Source organism: Gigantopelta aegis, chromosome 6 (assembly GCF_016097555.1).
Source record: "Gigantopelta aegis isolate Gae_Host chromosome 6, Gae_host_genome, whole genome shotgun sequence".
NCBI lineage: Eukaryota > Metazoa > Mollusca > Gastropoda > Neomphalida > Peltospiridae > Gigantopelta > Gigantopelta aegis.
In genome coordinates this window covers 79,920,396-79,942,890 of record NC_054704.1, presented here as the reverse complement: position 1 = coordinate 79,942,890, position 22,495 = coordinate 79,920,396, and the positions used below count along the sequence as shown (strand labels likewise).

Here is a 22,495-nt window from a genome sequence, read left to right as displayed (position 1 = left end):
CATCACCTTATTTGTTTCCATTACTATAGTTTGACACCCAATAGCCGATGTATTTTTCGTGCTGGGGTGTCGTTAAACATTCATTCATTCAGTGATATATATATATTAGATTACCCTTACTTGACTCCTAGCTCTTACTGGAGAGAGAATGTGGAATGAAAATAATTAAAGGTATTTAATGACACACTCAACACATTTCTATTTATGGTTATATGGTGTCAGACCTAATTATGGTTAATGACCACATAGATAACGAGATAGGTAACCTGCTGCCGTCAAACCATGGGCTACTATTTTTTATTAGCAGCAAGGGGTCTTTTGTATGCACCATGCCAGTTGTGGAGCACTGGAGTGAACTAACTGATATAGAGTGGCACTAGCCAGTATCAGTGAGGAATGACTGTGCATCACAATAATGATAATGTGTCTTTTGTCAGCCAAGTGTCAAACAAACAGTGCTACACATGGTGGACAAACAGAATACTAATACTGAACGATATTGATTCAAATTTTCTATTTGAAACCAGCAAAACATGTCCCACAAATCTTCTAAGTTCAAGGGCCATAAATGTCAAACATGAATAAATTTAATTTTTGTCAGAGTTATGGCCCTTGAATAAATCCTTAAGACCAGCCTCGGTGGTGCAGTGGTTAAGCCACCCGACTACAGGCTGGTAGGTACAGGTTACGTAGCTAGGTACCGGCTCCAATCCAGAGCAACTTTTTACGGGCTCAGTGGATAGAATGTAAGGCCACTACACCCTCTTCTCTCTCACTAACCACTAACCAACTATCAAGTAACGCACTGACCTGGACAGACAACCCAAGAACAGCGTGTTTGAACCTTAATTGGATATAAGCATGAAAATAAGTTGAAATGAAATGAAATGATCATTAATGATATAACTTTCACAAAATGTCCGCTCAATATCTTGAATGGTTCCTAAGTGATCAGATTTTGTTCCGAAGAGTCGGCAGGGTCGAGCATTTCACTACTCGGGCAACTGGATACTGTCTGTATCTTCAACTCTGAAAGAAAATTCATTAGTGTTGCTTTCACATAATGGTCATATTAAAGAACTTTAGAGAAATTTTACCATAAATGCCATTCATTACACTAATCAACATAAGTCATTTCATTTGACCTGGCAGTGGCAAGAGAAGATGTAATTATACACTTTAAACACAATGAGAAATAAACAGCGTAATTAAAAATAAATGGACTACATTGCAATAATAACACAGCTTGCAATTGCACAAAAGGTGAATGTTTTACAAATTGCACTGTATGGAATTATAACACACAAAATATTAAAGTTCTCATAAAAATTTAATTTAGGGAATGTATTGCTTAAGACATCTAGTAGACAGCCATTTAACAAGCTTTAATTTTGTGTTATTTGTTGCTAAAACAAATGTCTTCACACTTGAAAATAACAGCTGACCAACTGCAAATATATTTTATATTTAGCTTAAAACCTGCGATGCTATCACAAACTGAAGAATAACCAAGTTCAAAAGACATAAATATATATTTACATTAAAAAATATCAACAACTTATTTCTCAGCTAAGAGTAGAAGAAATCAAATTTTAAGAACCGAATTCATAAAACCTGTTTTTGTCTTACTGTACATACATAAACAACTGTTTAAGAAAAACAGGCATTGTAATTCCAGCCTTAAATGTTCAAAGATTAACAGTAAAGTAAAGCAAACATAACACTTTATATCCGTCCACACCCTATCCATCCTTCCAAAAGCACTGTAAGGATGGTTATAACAAACCAATAAAGTAAATTTAACAAATAACAAAATATAATCACAGGTATTTGTAATAATAACAACAACATATTGAACAGTATACAAAATTAAAACATAATTAAACAAAGAAATACAGGGCCAAATTTACGATGCCTGTTTTTCTTAAATGCAGGTATTTAAGCATTGCAAATGTGTGTAGTTATATGTGTGTAACACATAAACAGGCTTCGTAAATTCGGCCCATAATGTACTCTAGCTAAATGAGAAAAATCAAAAACACATTCAACCAGCTCTTGTTACCAAAAAGCCAAAATTAAAGGTTACATCTACTTGCAAAAACAGGAAACAAACTATAGTCTTAAAGGTACACGACATACTATGTGCAAAGATTACACTGATGTCTTGCCTACTTTGAATTGACACCCTAGGTCACTGCTATGGAGCTCTGTAAACTGATGGCAAGTGTGTTCTGTACTGTGATTGGTTAATTACATTCTTTTTCTGGGATCAAATGAAAATAACACCCGGAAAGCAAATGACGTCATTAGAAAGTGACGTCATTAGCAATTGGAACAGGCGAAGTTGATGATTCAAGGGTCTACATTTAGATTGTAGCCAGGTATTTTTTTCCACAAAATACCAAATATACAGTTAGTTCTGTAGAAAAATTATTCAGTTTACAATAGATATAACCATATTGAGTTTTTAGATTTGCAGGTGTTATTGTTTATTTGATGCTCGCAAATGTTTCATTTTTAACCTCAGGCTAATGCTTTCAGTCAAAAATGACATTTGCGGGATCAAATAGACAAGAACACCTGCAAATCTAAAACCTCCATATGGTTATCTCCTAAGTCTGTAAATCAATTTCTGATATAAATGAGCAAAATACCAATCTTGCAGTGTTTAGTTCAACAGGTGTGTAAGGAATACAAATCACTTAGAGTAATAATGATGTCATGGATTAGTTGTTTAGTAGTTACATGCAAATCTTTATTTACTATTAAAAACAACAAAAATACAATAACTACATAAAATGCAAGCCAGGCATACTTATTGTAGCTTTCTTGAATCACTAAAGAAATGAAATGGGAACACATGCAGTTTATTTAATGATAATAACACTATATAATACTAATCTTTATGGGACATAACAAAAATAAAAGACCTTAAAATAAAATTATTTTGTGAAGATATCAAACATGAAACAATTCCTCAAAGGATTAAATGGAACACTATTTTTTTTATTGAGGCCCCAAGTTTAAACTGCAATCATGATTTGGGAAGGAAAGGAAAGGAAAGTTTTATTTAACGACACACTCAACATATTTTAATTATGGTTATAATTATGGCATCAGATATATGGTTAAGGACCACACAGTTAATGAGAAGAAACCCACTTTCACCATGTCATAAAAAGTAAAGTAAAGTTTGTTTTATTTAACGACGCCACTAGAGCACATTGATTTTTTAACGTATCATCGGCTATTGGACGTCAAACATATGGTCATTCTGACACTGTTTTTAGAGGAAACCCGCAGTCGCCACATAGGCTACTCTTTTACGACAGGCAGCAAGGGATCTTTTATTTGCGCTTCCCACAGGCAGGATAGCACAAACCATGGCCTTTGTTGAACCAGTTATAGATCACTGGTCGGTGCAAGTGGCTTACACCTACCCATTGAGCCTTGTGGAGCACTCAGGGTTTGGAGTCGGTATCTGGATTAAAATCCCATGCCTCGACTGGGATCCGAACCCAGTACCTACCAGACTGTAGACCGATGGCCTAACCACGACACCACCGAGGCCGGTTTCACCATGTCATGGGCTACTCTTTTCAATTAGCAGCAAGGGATCTTATATATACAAAATCCCACACAGGATAGTACCTGGCAGGGATATTTCCTAGACTGACCAAGCAACAGGTGCATGCTTTTACTACTGACTTAAAAAGTTTGTTTTTCAAAATCGACCAATAATAATAATCTGGGGATATTTTGTACTTCTGTATAATGCATAATGTCGAATATTAATCTAATGTTTTTTCCAATGTACCTACCCTTAATAAAACCGGTCTGGTCTTTATGTATTATTTTTTCAAGAACCTGCTTTATTCTGTTATCTATACAACCAGAGGCCAATTTGCCAACGCAGTTTAATAAAGTCAATGGTCTCCAGTTTTTAAGATATTGTTTTGGTTTATTTGGTTTTTGAGATGCATGTTATTACCCCTAATTTCTGTGCATTGGACATCTCTTTAATAAAGTAACTGTTTACTGAATGAACTATGAAATGCCCTATGTCAATCCAGAATAAAAAAATTTAATTCTGCAGAGAACCTATCTTATTACTAGTATATGTCTGCTGAAGAGCCTCGAAACTATTTTGACAAGGAAGTTTGATTTTTACACTCTACAAAGAATACCAAAGTCTGTGTAATGTTTTAAAAACATAATCTTACATAATCCCTTGTAAAATGAACTTTCTTGTGGCGCCTCTTCGATACCAGTATGTCCCTTACCATGTGACTGTGACCTTTATGAGAAAAAAAAGGAAAAAAAAAAAAAGGAAAAAAAAGAAAAGAGTATTCCATAAAAAAGCAAAATGGCATACGACAAAAACAGCATGCTTTTTGTCCTAGAAGATCTGAGCAAAGTCAATATAGGTGATATGGTTACAATATACAGGGGTGGTAATTGGTGAACTGTAAAAAAAGAGGAAATCTAGAGGGTTCCTGGAAATACTTGAAATCCTAGGTTGAAATCTGTGCCATCGGACACATTTTGGAGGAAAGGACAATTAAAATGCGATGAAACGCAATGTTCCATTAGAGGAAATTAAATTTATGAGTCTTGAATTTGTGTTTGGACACCAAGGAAATCCGGTATTAAAGGTAGGAGTTTCTATACTTGCATATCATCTTTTTCTAGAACCTACATCAGCATACATATTGAATAGTAACAATAAATTAATACACAACCCATATTTCTAAGCACTGCCTACATCACTACATGCATAGTAACAATAAATTAATACACAGCACACACACACAAAATTTCCAATGATAGCAATATCAAAGTGAAGGCAACTAAGAAGATAAATGTTAAATAGAAAATGAGTGTGGTGGTTAAATCTGAAACCCGTGCACAATAATAAATGTTAATACAAATAATAAGATGCATATGCACATGAAATAACATGCATATAAAGCCATACTAATGTCAATCTAATTAAAATTAGCTCCACTATTACATGTGGATCTAACAGCAGCCCTTTGGATCTCATGTCCAGTTGACCTTTCATTCGACCAATCAAAACCTTACTTACAAAATCATGCCAGTTATTTGAAAAGAATTTGATAACATTCAGGATTATGCCAAGGGTATACGAAATGATTTTATATAAAATTAGTTTCAAGACGAAACAAAAAACTGTAATAGTATAACCATAAAATCCAGAGTTTATTACTGCACTTCTCCCCCTGTTTTTTCAATGTTGAAACAGACCAACAAGTTCGCCTTTTGTATAAATATTGTTAGAATTCGTATGCTCCCAAATAATGCGATAAAAGGCGAAGTGTAATTGGTCGATTATTATTTATAGATGAAATGTCACCTGGACATGGGAGTCCACGCAATGCTGTTAGATCCACTGGTAAACCCAGTAGAGCTATTTTAATCAGATTGTACTAATGTGTACATTATCAAACTCCACATGGAGGAAACTAACAGGTTAAATAAAGCCATACTAAAGTGTACATCATGTAAAAACTTAATATGGAGTAAACTGACTGGTTAAAGCAGGGAACATTTTGTTCAGTATCGCATTGCAATTCGCTACACAAATTTAAGAGGTTGCTACACAACAGACTTCTGTCACATTCCACTGCGCATGTGCAAGTTGTGGGGTAAATCGAGGACCCTAACCGTGAACTCACGCGAGATCTCGCCAAAATAGCCTCACTTACAAATTGGGGAGCATGAACAATAGGAATGTGAATTAGCATTATTATTAATTATTCTCTCAGTAGGAACCCGAACATTCTGTCAACATCCAAGAAATACTTATTGTTTATCAAGAAATAAAAATATTTTGTTGTTAACGCCCGAGAAACCATCGGATTGGATTCATACACAGTAAATATCGGATATGGGCTGAAATAATATTAATATGTGCGTGTATGCACATGTATGTATGTATACAGATATTTATCGTATTTAACATGATTTAAATATTTATAAAGCATTATACGGATAAATACATTCTGGATTTTTGTCACAAGTCATATTTTAAATCGGATTTATATAGAGTACCGTAGTTAAAACTGGAGGTACAGTCTCCCGGTCCGGCCTCTTGGTTGCTATCGACCAGAGAATGGCCAGAAATGTAATTGTATTGCATATACAGATATTTATATTCGAAGCAAGAGTATGTAGCCTCAGAAACATGTAAATTTTATCGCTAATCAACATTTTAAAAACAAAATGTTCCCTGTAAAGCCATACTATGTGCACATCTCCACATGGAGAAAACCAAGAGGTTAACACTGAAAGCTGAAATATTAGTTTAAGATATCCACTGTAAACTGTTCAAATGCAGAGCTACTAGGCGGAGAGTCCTCTATACCTTTCGTTTGTGACTTTCTTGGTGGCAGCAGAAAAACAATCGACAGTGTTATCGTCATGTGCCAAAAGCTGTGAGTGTACATATAGTTCTCTTCAGTTTCGACCGCTGAGAAAACAACCACCCCTGTTATGGACAAGAGGAATCCTGGGAGCAAAAATTTTAGCCATCGCTTTTTTGATGGAAACAATGTCCGAAACCTGATGATCCGGAAAATCTGAAACAGAAACGCTCAATGAAGCATAATTTATTTATTTATATATTTTTTTCCTTTAGCATTTTCTATATTATGAATATCAAGTGTAGTGTAGAAAATACTCAGGATGAATAAATTTTTTGATGTAAATGTTACCTTTCTTTAACCATGCAAGCTGCTGAAAATGTTGTCTGTACAGTACTTGATCAAGTCATCATTTTTTGTATGAGCAGTAAATTTAGGACATTATACATGGATGTAATGGGCTTATCAAATGGGTTATTTGTCGGGGTGGTTTTTTTTATCACCCATAGACAGATTCCAAAAACTTTCAATTCTCAAAAGTCTTTTTTTTCTTCTTTTTTTATCAAGCAGGGCAGATACAGGGCACAATCGAACTGTTGTTCTCTTCATGTCAGTTACACAAATTTAATTTTACACAAACAGTCAACTGATTACAGAAGTTTAAATTATCATGTGAACACCCTGATACTACTATTGCTATCTGGGGTAATAAATATTTACCAAAAAAATAAAAAAATAAAAAACCCAAATCACATGGTGAGACAATATATTATAAAATTAACAACTGCAAACTAAATGTATTTAAAAAATGTTTCTAGACTGATTTTTTACATCTAAAAAGGGTAACAATCATGTGCACCAATATCCGGTTAGCAAAAATTTTAAATATTGTCCCTTGCAGGGCTTGAATTTGTGTCCCACGGCAATTTTTAAAAGAATTGTCATGGGTGAAACGTCCTACCGACGGCTATTGTGAATCTGCCTATGGCAATTTTTTAATAAGTGACAAATAAATATGAGTGAAAGGCTATTTTGCTCTATGTAGACACATTTCAAATGTGTAAATGTTAAATATTGGCAGACAATGCACACTAGGTATATATATTTTGCCATTGTTGAGCAGCTTTACCGATGGTAGAAAAGTGCCATCGGTGATGCTCTCTACCTACGGCAATTTATATCTCAATGATGGCAATTGCTGTCGGTGCCGTCGTTAAGTTCGAGCCCTGCCTTGGAGACGTGTGTTTGTGTCTGAGTGAGTTAGTGTGTGTGTTTGTGTGTGTTTATATGTTAGTGTCAGTGTCTATGTGTGTGTGTGCGTGTGCATGAATTTGAGTGAGAAAGTGTGTGCATGTGCATCCATGCACGATTGTGTGTGTAGATGTTTTTTTCCAACTCCTGCATCTGAATGCCAACCCCCAAAAAATCATTTCGTTCACATGTCACTTAAAAACCAGTCTAGTTTTGTGTTACCCATTGTTCGTTTGTGCATTAAATTTAAGACATTATTTACATGGTCATGACAGTTTATGCATGTGGGTAGGTGTTTTTGCTAATCTTGCTTCTGAATGTCACAGAAATAATTTTCTCTCATCCGCAGGTATATAGCATAGAAAGAAAGAAAGCTATGTGAGAAATTTCTATCCTACATGGGATATCATGCACATGCGTTTAACATGATGTCGTTGGTAATATATGACATCATATTAATGTAAGATGGTAATGTGAGGTCATTAGACACAGTTTTAAATTAATATTTTGTCATTAAAACCTTCATTATAAAAACAACAACCTCAGTGTTTCCCTAGGGCCATCCTGACCCTGCACCAACCCGTTACTTTTTTAACCTGGACCGTAAAAATTGTAACCATTGTGATCAATTCACTGACAGAATTTTTTTAAATGCATAAATTACTTGTCTTCAATATAGTTACCAAATAAGTACATTGTTGGAGCCCGATGGCCAGTTGGGGAAAACAAAATTTCAACCACCATGATGATGATCGTATGAAAAAAACCCCAGCGAACCACCACAATCATATGAATAAAGATCTACAAGTCAATTATTTTGATTTCCTTTCACATGTAACCAGAACTTGTCTTTTAAGGTGTGTGAGTGCCATCGTGCTCATACAGCGCACGTAATTTCAATCTGGCGAGAGTGAAAAATAACGCAGATTACACTTAACAGCCAGCGCATGTAAAATAACTTTGTATATTGATTGCCACTATTTACCTTATGTAGCGGATAGAAAAACCTGTTTAATAATACCAGAAAAATTATAAATGTGACGAGAATGGTAGCGTCCCTGCAAGATTTTAATATATGACTGGTACTTATCTTTGCTATATACACTTATTTAATAGACATCTTCTAAGACGTACCAATCCAATCAAAACTTAAATAATGGCTTCTTTAACCTACACAAACAAACTCATTATGGAAATCGACGAAGTTAGTAACATTGTCTCAATTAGTTCATAAAGTTCCGTTAGCCTACAAAGCTTACGTGAAGTCTCAAAAAGCGTTTAACTTTCTACTTTCTTTAAACAAGAAATGAAATTTAGACAAAAGACAATTCAAAAGTAGACGGAAAAGAAATGATAATAGGTATGTAGGAATAGGCCTAGATCTCATTTACCAAAAAAAAAGGAGTCTTTTTTACGTCTATTATGTTTCTTTTTTCATCTTTAAAAAATAATTAAATAACACTGCATTTAAATATTTGTATTTCAGTCAGAGGTTAATGAATGTACATATGTTATTTATATATGTATATATTCACACAATATAGTAACATCCCCCTCCAAAAATGTTTTTTGTAAATAATTTTAGTTTGGTTTGACTTAAGAAAAAAAGTAAAAGTGTTTTGAAAATAGCAAAAAACAACAACTATTTTTGTTTTTGCAATTTAGAAAATAATTGGCTCAGAAATAAATAAACACGTTCACTGTGGGACAGACTATAACTGGAACATCAACCAAATACAATCTGTCCTATAAATTAAAATCGATCATGGGTAATAAATAGAATATTACACTTAAACTTAAGCTCATGACAAATGAAAATTATTTCACTTTGAACACAAAATGGAAGATCATTTAATATCCTAAAAATAATTGCTACATACCCAAGAACCAGCTGTAATGATACCACCTACACAGAGAGGCACTATCGTTTCCCAGGAACCATGACGATCGTAATTCATGAAAACTGCTATCATAAGGACTCCAAACATGTGCAAACCCTGCCGGACTTTGTGAGGTATTTTAGCCATGGCAAGAAGAACCATCCAGAAAGACAGGAAAGATCCAAGGAAGTCTGAGAAACCAAGCGTGTCGTACTTCATTATGCAGAACTGGTATATTTCACTGCTGTCACAGGCATGATAAAACTGAAACAAAAAGAGAGTAACAAATAAATAAAATAAAAGAGAAAATATTCAATTATTCTAAGTGTTTATCAAAGACCATCTTATCCGTATCGCTGGTATAAACACAACTGGCGTGTTTTGTGTATAAAATTGTTTATCTCAACAAAAAACAACAAAGGCTGAAATCAAACAGAAAGTTGAAAAATCACATCCCAGTATAAAAAGTTGTGTTTAGTAACATGAGTCATGCTACTGTTTGCTGACTATGCAGTCCCTAGTTTTAACATGAAGCATTAGGGCAGTTTGTAAAAAGCTAGTGGAATATTATTATATACTAATTAGTTTGCTCATTCTGTGGGATGACCAACATCAGAATAAAATTTATCAAACAAATTTCAGTAGATGAAACAAAAATTACTTTGAGCAAGTGGAGATTTTTTTTTTTTTTTTTTTTTTTTTTTTAATATATATTTTTTATTTCAATTTTTTTAAAAAGCAACTAGCCCACGAGACTATTGGATTTGCATTTGTCACTAGCCCGATGTTAACAAGCACAGTCCTTGGGTGTCGGGCTAATAAAACTGTCAAACTCTGTGTATTAGCAACAATTGTGACATAGGTTGTCTTTAGCTAGCTGATTAATTGTGTTAAGCTATGATTCCATTAATGCGTTTGCAATATGTGTTGGCATTTGTGTTAAAATTAGAACAGGTTGAAATATGTATGATTGTTTCCATTAATGTGTTTGCGGTAGCATTGCGTTTGCATTATGTGATTGCGTTACTTTTCAATTGGTCCATGTAGCGATTGAGAACGCAAACGCATTTTAATGGACGGAAGAAGTGACGTCAGGAAGAGGGTATTTCTTGGGTATTCCCTTGTTTCCTACATGTGTTTTGGTTTTAGCAAAATGCCCCGAGGAACAAAACAAAATTTCTGTCACCGAAACAGAAAAACTAATTGAACTTGTGAGGCAACATGACTATCTTTATGATGCTACATTGTCCTCATACAGGGATGCAAATAATCCTGTTCATGTAATATCTTTTTATCTTTGATGCACTGTGGGCCATATTTCCTGTCCTATTCCAGCGGCGGTAAAGACAGAATACCCTACTGCCATTGGATATTATTGAAACAGGATTATCAGGGTTTTTGTATCTCAAACACATACTGCAAACGCAAGGCAAACACATTAATGGAATCGTAGTTTGAAAAAAACGCAATGCAAACGCTTTAATGGAATCCAAGCTTTATACACATATTGCTGTCAACCAATGTTCTACCATGAAATACTTACTGTAGAGAAGAACATATTGAATAGGAAGGCCACCGCCTCCACATAAAAGTGCCGCCGAACAGCCAGATAAATTCCTGGGATGAAAAACAGATTACTGAACGTCAGCAACAGAGTAGACAGCAATTCGATTGTCAATGAATTGGCTTGTGAACCATCTGTGCAGCCATAACCTCGCCAACCTGTCAGAAAAAAACAACAGTCACATTGGTTATTAATCACTGGGATAACCCTCTAAAATATTTGTTCTACTGCATCCATTCATCACATTAAAATGTTGTTTAAAGATATATTTTACATTTTTTTCTGCATTAAAAAAAGGAAGATAAAAAAAGCATGACAGGAATAATTGTTACCAGAACTGAATTTTTAAAAAATTTGTTAAGCTAAATCAAACTTTCTTTTCAAGAAATGTTTTTAATATTAAATATTCTAGCATATATTTTTATATAATACATAGCAAATATGATGATTATATATGTGATAATGCACCTTTATAGGAAAATAAAAATCAGTAGTGCTGGGGGGGGGGGGGGGGGGGGGGGGGGGGGGGGGGGGGGGCTGTATTCCTCACTTGAGGACCAAAACATTTATTTATTTATGTTTTATTAAAAAACAAATGCCTCCCTCTCCCCATCTCACATAATGTTCTTACTGACCTGCTGTAAAATGATAGTAATAAAAGTAATAAATCTCACCAGCATAACATTCACAGGTGGTAAATACGTAAATACCACTGATGAACTGGGAACACTTTCCATACGATCCACATTTACGGAAACATGGAGCCAACGTCACAGAAAAACGTACAGCAGGGGTCTTGTTACAGTTTTCAACATTCCTAAATTTAAAAAAATTATGATTACTAACTTTTCTTAATAGTTAATAACATATTTAATAGTGATTCTAAATACATGTCATAAAAACTAAAATTTAAAAAATCTTATTAGGTTAAATATATTTTAAGAAGTATTATATGGATATGGTTCTTTGCAGTGAATGGCCATGTTTTGTGTAAACAGTGCGACTAACTCCCAACTCTGATCTGAAGACTAAAATATTAAAATATGCAATCTATATATCATCTGGCTATTAGGCCAAATAAAATAAATCTTTGGTCTCTAATCAGCACGCACGTCGATTTTGACCCTTACGCGTCAACATTAAAAAAAATTAATTCCCATGATATGACGTCAATTTTTGCCGGACATTTCTTGCTGTGACGTAAAACCGCATTTTAAGTCAAAATGCCATCACGCATGAACTAGGGTGTGCATTCTGAATTCAATTTAAATATGCGCCTTATTCTGGTATCAAATATATCCACCTTTTTTGGGCAAACCATGCTTTAAAAAAAGAAAGAAAAAACCCCCACATCACTGCATCAATTCTGGAACTTACCCGGTAGGTCTTACCAGAAACCAACAATTTTTTTTGGGCCTTACTTACAGTAGTCAAAATTGCACATGGTATGGAAAAAGGAAGGGACATGGTAATGAGTCTCCCCCCACCACACCAAAAAAAAAACCCTAAACAAAAAAATATGTCCTTGTAGTTAACTATGATCAATTCTTTAAGAATTATAATAAATCACAAATATTTTACTTCAACTCTCTAAAAATGCACAAAAACTTTATAAATCTGAAAGTTTCCGAGTTTCACATGATGTTTATGGAAAGATCATTTCCAAACACCCCCCCCCCCCCCCAAAAAAACCCAAAATCATTTCTGAACAGATGTTTATTTTGAGACGTGTGTACTTACTCAATGTGTTTAGGATTGAAGCACACACTCTTGAACGCTATGTACCACACTCCAGCCTCGGGATACGGGATGTAGGCAACATCGGTCTGATTGTCGCTACTGTTAACTTTTAGCAGGACGCCATTAGTGCAGGTCTTAAGAAACGCTTTGTAGGGAATACGATCCTTCATCAGACACATCCAAACAGCTGTTCCCTGAAACTATAAACAAGGGCTCCGTTTTACAAAGTGATCTTAGCGCTACGATCACCTTAAGTGCACAGCGATATCATGCATTTTAGGTGATCTTAGTGCTAAGATCGCTTCGTAAAACAGGGCCCTGGTTTCAAATAAACGACCACCAAACTTCAGCAGAAAGAATCTACAGTTGTTCTGTTAGACTAGGTAACTGTTGTATTTAACAGGCTAAGTTCCTCAATTTTAAAGTTTGTTTTGTTTAACAACACCACTAGAGCACATTGATTTATTAATAATCTGCTATTGGATTTCAAACATTCTTAGAGAGGAAAACCTGCCATATTTTTTCCATATGTAGCAAGGAATCTTTTATATACACCATCCCACAGACAGGATAGGACATACCATAGCCTTTAATATACCAGCTATGGTGTACTGGCCGAGAAATATTCCAAAGTGCCACTGATGGGGATTGATCCTACACTGATTGCACATCAGATGAGCACTTTACCACTGGGAGACATCCCACCTTTCCTGTAACTGATGTGTTTAGGCTAACTTCTTCAATACTGACCATAACTTTTTAAATGAGTAAAGTGCTGAGGTATCATTGAACACTATTTACTTTTTCTTTTGAAATGCACTGATATTTAGTGACATCCATAGATGCTTATCTTGATACATGTTAAAACAAAGAAGAAAAGAGTTACCATGCCAACATCAAGAAATGTCAGACCAAGCTCTAAAGTTCCGCCAGTATCTTCCGCATTCATGATTCTGAAGCTGGTCGTCATGGTGAATTCATCCGGCACAAACAGCTCGTTCTCCGGGCTCGGACGAAGGTCAAAGTTGTGAAAGAGGAATGCAGATGTGAACAAGATGCTTTCAAAGGTGAACTTGCCAAGAGCAGAAGCAATGATACACGCTGCCGTGTTGTGCGTATTTGAAGTGTACGCCGTCAAGTTCAGATGTGTCGAGTTGTTGAACTCAATGTGTGTCAGTAGTTCAGGCTTATCACATTCTGCAAGAGGAGGTACTTATTATTACTTAGGGTGAGCATGCTTTTTTTTTAAAGCAATTGAAAAAGGTGCAATTATCCAATTCCAAAGAATATTACTAGGGTAATATTCAATATATATCAGGGGTGGGGGAAAATAAAATTGTCAATCGGTCCCATGTGACGTCATCACTAAGGGGGGAGAAAAGAAAGAAAGAAAAAAAGGAATAAAATTTACAAAAATAAATAATATACATGTATGCATAAACTAACATTTAAAAGTTGATATTTGCCAAAGAATGTAAAACAAATGATTGTCATGGTGGCGTTTCGCCATTTGTATGTTTTTATCTTGAAACATAAATGAAAAAATAAACATCAAAGCATGAAGAAAAGAAAAAACATTTGATCACATCGGCAAAAAGAAAGAAAGAAGTGTTTTATTTAACGACGCACTAAACACATTTTATTTACGGTTATATGGCGTCAGACATATGGTTAAGGACCACAGATTTTGAGAGGAAACCCGCTGTCGCCATTACATGGGCTACTCTTCCGATTAGCAGCAAGGGATCTTTTATTTGCGCTTCCCACAGGCAGGATAGCACAAACCATGGCCTTTGTTGAACCAGTTATGGATCACTGGTCGGTGCAAGTGGTTTACACCTACCCATTGAGCCTTGCGGAGCACTCACTCAGGGTTTGGAGTCGGTATCTGGATTAAAAAACCCATGCCTCGACTGGGATCCGAACCCAGTACCTACCAGCCTGTAGACCGATGGCCTGCCACGACGCCACCAAGGCCGGTCGGGCAAAAAGAAAATCCAATTGTGTACATTTAGCCTAATGGAATGATAAAAAAAACCGAACATACGTTATACCTTTTAACTCCTATATGTATCAGGGGTGAGGAAAAATTAAATTGTCAATCGGTCCCATGTTATGTCATCACAAGGTTACCGGGGGGTGGGGGGGTGGGGGTGGTGTCAGAAGAAAAGGAAAAAAAAGAAAGAACAATAATTATAAAATTTTACAAAATGAATAATGTACACATATACAAAAAGTGTAACATTTAAAAGGTGATATTTGTCAAAGAGTGTAAACAAATGATCATATCATGGTAGCGTTTCATGGTTTATTACTGTAAATAGTTCTGTAAAACTATTGATTAAGTAGACTTTCTCATCTAAAATCACAGAAATGACCAATTACGTAGTCCTAAAGAAAAGAAAATTATCACTCCAACGTAATGTAGCATGCCAATAGGCCTAATAGTGTACATTTGGATTATTTAACAGAGAAAAATACTATAACCCCATTTAGTTCCATTAATGCAACTTGAAATATATTTAGGTAAATAGTTTATTATATTATCACGTCATTTATGTTGTTTTACAAGTCTGGTTGATCAAAGAGAAGCGCCTTTTCGCAAATTACTGCTTTTGTTTACACTGTGCATACAGGAGTTGGTTGGAGCCGACGTCACTTTGCCCCAAGTTATAGAGTACTGGACACCTCAAAAAGTAAAGAAAATGGCTGCCCCCATTTAGCAGGAATAATCATGGTTTTTTATTAACTCTAAAATTATGCATTTTTCATTTGTTAAAGTGTCAGTATGTGTTGGTGGTCCGGGTATGCAGCTTTCCAACACCATAAGGCTCATGTTAGAGTTTACTCTCCCTTTAAGAGGATTTATTCACACAGGATTATGTTGTTCTCAATATCCTATATATATTGTATATTGAGTATATGTGGTTTGTATACCGTATTACACATGTATGTATCTAAAGTATATGTTTGTGTTTTTGTGGGGTCTGTTTTATGTATATTAGTATCTATTTTGTTTCCATAGCTAGAAAATATTTTACTCTACAGGTTTAGCAACAATCATCATTTCATTTCTCACACAAACTAGCAGTACAGAATTTAAATTTATCCAGTATGTAATATCATCTTATGGTGAGGCATTTATATACATTTACCAATGTTTGCCAATCCACTTCATTTATATGAATAAATATTGTTTACAAAAAGTACAGAATAAGAACACTTTAATTCAAACAACATAAATCATACTCTACCGTAAGAAGTAAACTTGATTCTGAAAGAAAATTCCTGCAGATTTTCAACGTGCAGATCTCTGACAAGTTTGAGAAAGGACCACTTTCCAATCGGCGGAGACCCGACCTCGAGATGACAGGTTGTAATATTGTGTTCCGAGCAGTTGAGATGGTACGAGCCCTCAGACTGCAGAGATCCCTCGGACAGTGTCAGGTACAGAGGACACGGGGAGAGAACCGTCGTCTTGTTTACAGTGTGTACCACACACTTGTCCACAGTGAAGTCATAGGTAACAACATCGTCTGGCACTTGAAATCTGTTGGGAGAACAATGATTGTCAAGCATCTGAAAATTGCGAGGTAATTGGTTTTATTACACATCAGTGCAAGATATTGCTCATGTCATAACAATCACTCAATATCTAACTAGTGTAATATTGGCGGCTGACCCAATTAGTAGAACAATAATATGTGGTAGGTCTCGACATCTGTTTACTTTTGTGTTGCGGCTTGTTTGCAGTTGGTTTGTAATAAATAAAATACTAAACGAGCTTGCCTGTCATACCATTTTTATGAAACTCATAAAAACTGTTCACTCATGTCAAATTTTAACACATGTTCTCTGCTATGCACCAACTCAACATTAATTGTACGGAAAGGTACCTAAACAGACGTTCAGTGTTAGTCCCGAGATAGACGGTCTGGCTGTCCTCAATGGCGAGATCCCACACTTCATCCACCACCTGGTTCACCGCCACCACAGTCAGAGCGTATGCACACTGCTTGGAAAAACCCTGTAGTAAATAACACAGAAAAAAAGGGTATTATATAGAGATTATTATACGAGCTTGTGTCGTACTGATGTTATGAAACGATTGTTAGGATTATTGTATCACTTCACAAAATTATGTCATTCATTGTGCAAGTGAAATCATTATGACACACTTGGGTCAACCAACACACAACAATATGGTAACCAAGCTACTTCCCCTTTTTTTTGGCTTTTCCGTTTTTTTTTTTTTTTAAGGGAGTGGTGCCGCGTGGCCACCCTCCTTTAATTTTCACCCAGCGAGAACACTGATCTGTGTTGTATAATTTACCTTTTGTGATAGGTGTGTATTCCCAAATTTGCGCATGAACCCTGCAGCATACCACGTCCCTGGCTGTGGACCGGCAATCACCCCTCGTATTGTGACATTATCTGACGGGACATCAAACTGTTTAAGAGATGATCTTTTGAGGTGGAAGTCATCTGGAAAGCTTTCATTGTATGGGTTTATAACAGGAAAACCGCCATGTTGAACATAACTGCATAATAATAATAGATAGAAACAAAAAATTAATTTAGCAAAGTGACTGAGCACAATTATCAACACTGTCACAAGTATACAAATTGTACATTGGGGGAGGGGGGATTAAATGTTTCACCTACCATAAACTATTCAGTGTAGTCGACAGTTGCATCCACACATATTCATCTAAATTGATATAAAAACACCATACAATAAACTTAAAAAGACAAATTAATAAAGTTTTAATCTAATAAGTAAAACAAAAAATTAAATGTGCATTTACATGTAGATGAACATTCATAGATGTAACTATAAACAGTTTCATTGATGTAGGACGTACATGAATAGTTTGTGAGAAATGGCAGGTGCGGATCCAGGATTTTAAAATAGAGGGGACCCAAAACCTGTTGTTCTTTTTGAAAATAGAATTTGTTGGGGTTTTTTAAAATAGAATTTAAAGGTCCTTGACAGGTAGACGGGATAAGTTTGAATTTGTTTTGTGTATTCTGTAATATAGTTTTACCAAAAATAGGGAGGCACGGATCCCTTGGGCCCCTGCCTGAATTGGAATGAGAAACTTTAATGGTGAGCTAAATGCCAAATTTAACACGATGGAAAAGAAGTGTATATATTGCCCCTTTTCACTCTGTAAAGACCAGACAAAACTATCAATAAATATTTCCCATACAAAAACACATTTTTAATTGACACTTTTAGTAGAGGAAAATAGCAAAAATTAGTAATCTTCATGTACACTAGGTCTTGTATATAACCGTAAATAAAATGTGTTGAGTGCATCGTTAAATAAAACATTCCTTCCTTATTAATAATTTCTGACAAGCAGTCTGTGAGGAAACTCACTACATTTTTCCATCAGAAGCAAGTGATTTTTATATGCACTTTCCCACAGACAGGACAGCACATATGACAGCCTTTGATGAATCAGTGAACAAGTCCAGTGGTTTGACTCTGGAGGGACATTCCCGAAACCATAGGGGTATAGGGGAACGTAAAAAGAATAAAAGAAAGAAAGAAAGAACAAGTTTATGGAGGGGACTTATTTCTACGACCGTAGCACCTCAAACAAGCATTCAACTGACTGAGCAAGATCCTGTCGCAAATGTACATAATTACATATAAATGTTTACACTATAACTAATACATTTGCTGATACACAGATAAATACTGTTAAGAAATGACGAGGGGAAGACACCTTAATTATGTTATGCCTTATCTGTGTTAAGTGCATACCAGTAACTTACACTGTAATATTCTTCAGCCCACAGCTTGTTGGGTCTGAGGCCCCTCGGAACAGCAGCAGAAGCCGCTCAGTATTGGGTGGAACGTACACGGACAACAAGGAAACATCTTTGTATTCACTGTATGGATGGACATTTTCTGCCACGGACCACTGAACTTCTCCTGTGTATAAAGTGTCTGCATCTAAAAACATAATGAGTCAAACATGAAACAATCGAGTAAAACAACTGAAAATTGTTTTAACAAACAAAATTGCGAGGAATCGTTAAAGAAGAGTGCAGAGCTTTAGATATCACTAATTCAGCCACAGTGAAGATGTTTGTCTTTTCTGAGTGCAGGAAGGGTATTTTTAGGTCAATACTGTCACTAACAGCTGCTGTAGGTAGTACTAAACCAAATAACAAAGTTCGAGATGCACCCAACTTTTGATAGAGAAGTCAACACCACAAGTCCTGTGATTGATGATAAATGTGAGTGTGTTGGTTGTAAAAAAAAATATATTCAATTTTATTTCATCTAGTACCACTGTGTCAAGTAGCCTTATGCTTGAAACATGTATGGGGTAACTAAAAAAAAAGTACTCGAATTTTGTGTGGAACTAGGGTAGTCATAGACGCTACCCGTTCTCAAAAATGAGCAGTTTGACCCCTAAATTTAAAGTTGAGGGGTGGTAGTTTTTAAATCTGTGGCGTTAAATGTCGATTGATATGCTGCAGGTAGGAGTTTTAGCCACATACGTTACTATTGTCGTCTATGGGAATTTATTTGGTTATATACACCCTGTAGAGAGGTCAATATTCAGCAATGTATTTCAAGTTCTTTTAATGTAATTAAACTTAACATTTCAGTGGTTTTGAGTTAAAACATTTTCAGATCAGCATGTTTGTACTTCATTTGGGCGTGATTATTTTGAACATATGTATTTTGGACACAACGTTTATCGCCTTGACTTTAATACAATCTAAAACCCTGAGAGTGTGGAATGCACATATTTTTTCTCTCTCCATAGCATTAGCATTCATCATTGGTTGGAATTTCATCATTCATCATTGGTTACAATCGGTTTTTACCCACCGGTCAACTTTCAATTACACGATTGGTTAGAATTATACAAACCGAAGAAAGATTTTAAATTATTAGGACCATGCACCAAGGAACTACCGTGGAGTTTTTAATTATTAGGACCATGCACCAAGGAACTACCGTGGAGTTTTTAATTATTAGGACCATGCACCAAGGAACTACCGTGGAGTTTTTAATTATTAGGACCATGCACCAAGGAACTACCGTGGAGTTTTTAATTATTAGGACCATGCACCAAGGAACTACCGTGGAGTTTTTAATTATTAGGACCATGCACCAAGGAACTACCGTGGAGTTTTTAATTATTAGGACCATGCACCAAGGAACTACCGTGGAGTTTTAAATTATTAGGACCATGCACCAAGGAACTACCGTGGAGTTTTTAATTCTCCATGGCACGTTTTTGCCTTGGACTATATTCATATTTTTTTTTAATGACATGTTTGTTTTGCCGTGGACATTTTCTTAATTGCATGGGTTGACATTAGGCCTACGTCATAGAAAATTACATATTTAAACATGTATTACTATGGGCCATATGGCTTGGGAATTTTAACATGGATTGACATGCACATGGATTTCCCTCCATTGTGGTTAAATTAAATAATTTTGGGGTATACAATATTGTGGTTTGGTTTTCAGACCTCTCAAGTCTCACGGTTTTCCACAAAATCTCACGGTCTCACGGTAAGCAGCGAAAATCTCACGGGTTTTTTTCTCTTGCGATAAAGATCCATTGTAGTTAAAACAATTTCTGTTCTTGCTCAACCGAGTTCTCAGCCAATCCGGCCAGAAATAACAAACAAAGTGAGAGTACTGGACACAACAATTCATATTTAGAAGATCAATGCCAAATAAGGTTATCGCTACCAGTCTCTTGCATTCTCGTTGAGAGTTTACATGCATGACGTAGAAGTGAAAATTCCCTGACGCCACCTGTCAAATACTAGAAATAGTACAAATATTGTTTTCTACACAACAGAACAACCACTTTATTTTGCTTAGCACTTGATTATGTATGAATAGGTAAATTTCCAGGTTTTTACTGAAATCTCCAGGTTTTCAGGCCTCATTGTCCAGGTTTCCAGTGCCTCAAGCCAAGGTTGTGAGGTCTGGGTTTTCCAAATGAATGTAATTGTCATTTATAATAATTTTTAGGGAAATAAAATCCGTGACAATGTGCTTCATGTACATGTAGGCCTATCTGGTTGATATGTTTTTGCTCTCTATTTTGGTTGTGTAGAAAAATTAATTTTGAACATGGCATGTATTATTATTATTTTTTTTTTTTAAAGAGGGAAGGGTGGGGATCCCAAATGGCGCGAAAAAAAAGATACCGCGATTCAACAGATTACAGGGTGCGAATAACGTAGCCTATAGTATATACTCTAATTATACTGGACATCTGGTTACATACATTATACATATACTTACGAACAGTGTTTCTGATTATGTTCTGCAACAAGACGCACAGAATAGTAATACTAATTAAGAAAGTCATGCCGGAGAAAGCAGACACATTCTTGTTAAATCAAAACAAATCGGAAAGTTGGTTTTTCCACCCATGAATAATGACCTTAATTTTAGACCTACCCCATACAAGGTTCTATTAAGGGCAGATAACTCGAAACAAGAGTTACACTACACCATTAAATTATCTGCTCGTATTATATCTGTACCGGCCATCAGACTAGTCTGGTAGGGACAGGGTTCGCAGCCCGGTACCGGCTCCAACCCAGAGCTAGTTCTTAAGGGCTCTTACTCTTCTCTCTCACTAACCAACTAAGAACTAACCCACTGTCCTCAGATTTCTGAGGTGTGTGCCCAAGAGAGCGTGCTTGAATCTTTAACTGGATATAAGCACGAAAATAAGTTGAAATGAAATGAAATAACATCTGTGCTTTTCGAATATATATAGCAAAATAACATGTCAGTCCTGTTGATTTGCTGCAAATGAGTGAACAAAAACCCCCAAAACAAACAGTATGCATGCCATAAGCAGGCTCAAAATTGCCGTTGGTAGCCCAAATTCTTAAGTCCGAGTCCAGAATTTCATTAATCATCTGCCTGAGACTGTCTCCTTGTGATCGTTTTTATTGTTAAAATGTTTAAAATTGTTTTCAGCCCCCCCCCCCCCCCTACCACCATTTCATGCAAATTATATTTTAAAAAAAAAGTTTGTTTTATTTAACGACACCACTAGAGCACATTGATTTTTTATCTTATCATCGGCTATTGGACGTCAAACATATGGTCATTATGACTGTTTTTTAGAGGAAACCTGCTGTCGCCATACAGGCTACTCTTTTATGACAGGCAGCAAGGGATCTTTTATTTGCTCTTCCCACAGGCAGGATAGCACAAACCATGGCTTTTGTTGAACCAGTTATGGATCACTGGTCGGTGCAAGTGGTTTACACCTACCAATTGAGCCCTGCAGAGCACTCACTCAGGGTTTAGAGTTGGTATCTGGATTAAAAATCCCATGTCACGACTGGGATCCGAACCCAGTACCTACCAGCCTGTAGACCGATGGCCTAACCACGACGGCAAATTATAAAGTATGTCTGAAAGAATTGTGAAATAAGTAATCTTTAGTTTGAGCATCCTGTCCTCTCTGTGTTAAAGTGCATATAAAAGATCCATTGCTGCTAGTGGAAAAATCCTGTCCTGGACGAACGAGCCGGCATGGGCTGACATACGTACACCCATGACAGGCGTGCACTACAACAGCTTGTTCTGAATGACCTATGACCTGACCTTAATGGAAAAATGTAGTGAGTTTCATCAAGACACAATAACTAAA

General features: G+C 35.9%; 1 protein-coding gene across 4 annotated transcripts; it reads right to left on the bottom strand.

Moving 5' to 3' along the window:
* Nucleotides 1-21,270, bottom strand: LOC121376504 (post-GPI attachment to proteins factor 6-like). Of its 4 annotated transcripts, XM_041504392.1 has the most exons (14): nucleotides 21,124-21,270; nucleotides 18,609-18,789; nucleotides 17,155-17,362; nucleotides 16,718-16,848; nucleotides 16,076-16,371; nucleotides 13,708-14,018; nucleotides 12,822-13,021; nucleotides 11,756-11,898; nucleotides 11,061-11,239; nucleotides 9,518-9,781; nucleotides 6,389-6,602; nucleotides 4,224-4,297; nucleotides 2,816-2,837; nucleotides 1-1,029 (listed from the first exon to the last, which is right to left on the bottom strand). In XM_041504392.1, the coding sequence occupies exons 1-13, from the start codon at nucleotides 21,188-21,190 to the stop codon at nucleotides 2,835-2,837; spliced, it is 2,271 nt and encodes a 756-aa protein (XP_041360326.1). In that variant the 5' UTR covers nucleotides 21,191-21,270; the 3' UTR covers nucleotides 1-1,029; nucleotides 2,816-2,834. The 4 variants fall into 4 exon arrangements, with proteins under 4 accessions (XP_041360326.1, XP_041360325.1, XP_041360324.1 ...); XM_041504391.1 differs by lacking the exon at nucleotides 2,816-2,837; XM_041504390.1 differs by lacking the exons at nucleotides 2,816-2,837; nucleotides 4,224-4,297.
* Nucleotides 21,271-22,495: the final 1,225 nt, after the last annotated feature.

Bases quoted from the DNA above. Each gene is read 5' to 3' on its own strand.
- LOC121376504 (XM_041504389.1), bottom strand. From the start codon at position 21,190: ATGACTTTCTTAATTAGTATTACTATTCTGTGCGTCTTGTTGCAGAAC. The intron at 14,019-16,075 runs GTAGAGTATGAT...CTCCTCTTGCAG, and splicing joins AATCAAGTTTACTTCTTACG to AATGTGATAAGCCTGAACTA. The intron at 9,782-11,060 runs GTAAGTATTTCA...TTTTTGTTTCAG, and splicing joins TCAATATGTTCTTCTCTACA to TTTTATCATGCCTGTGACAG.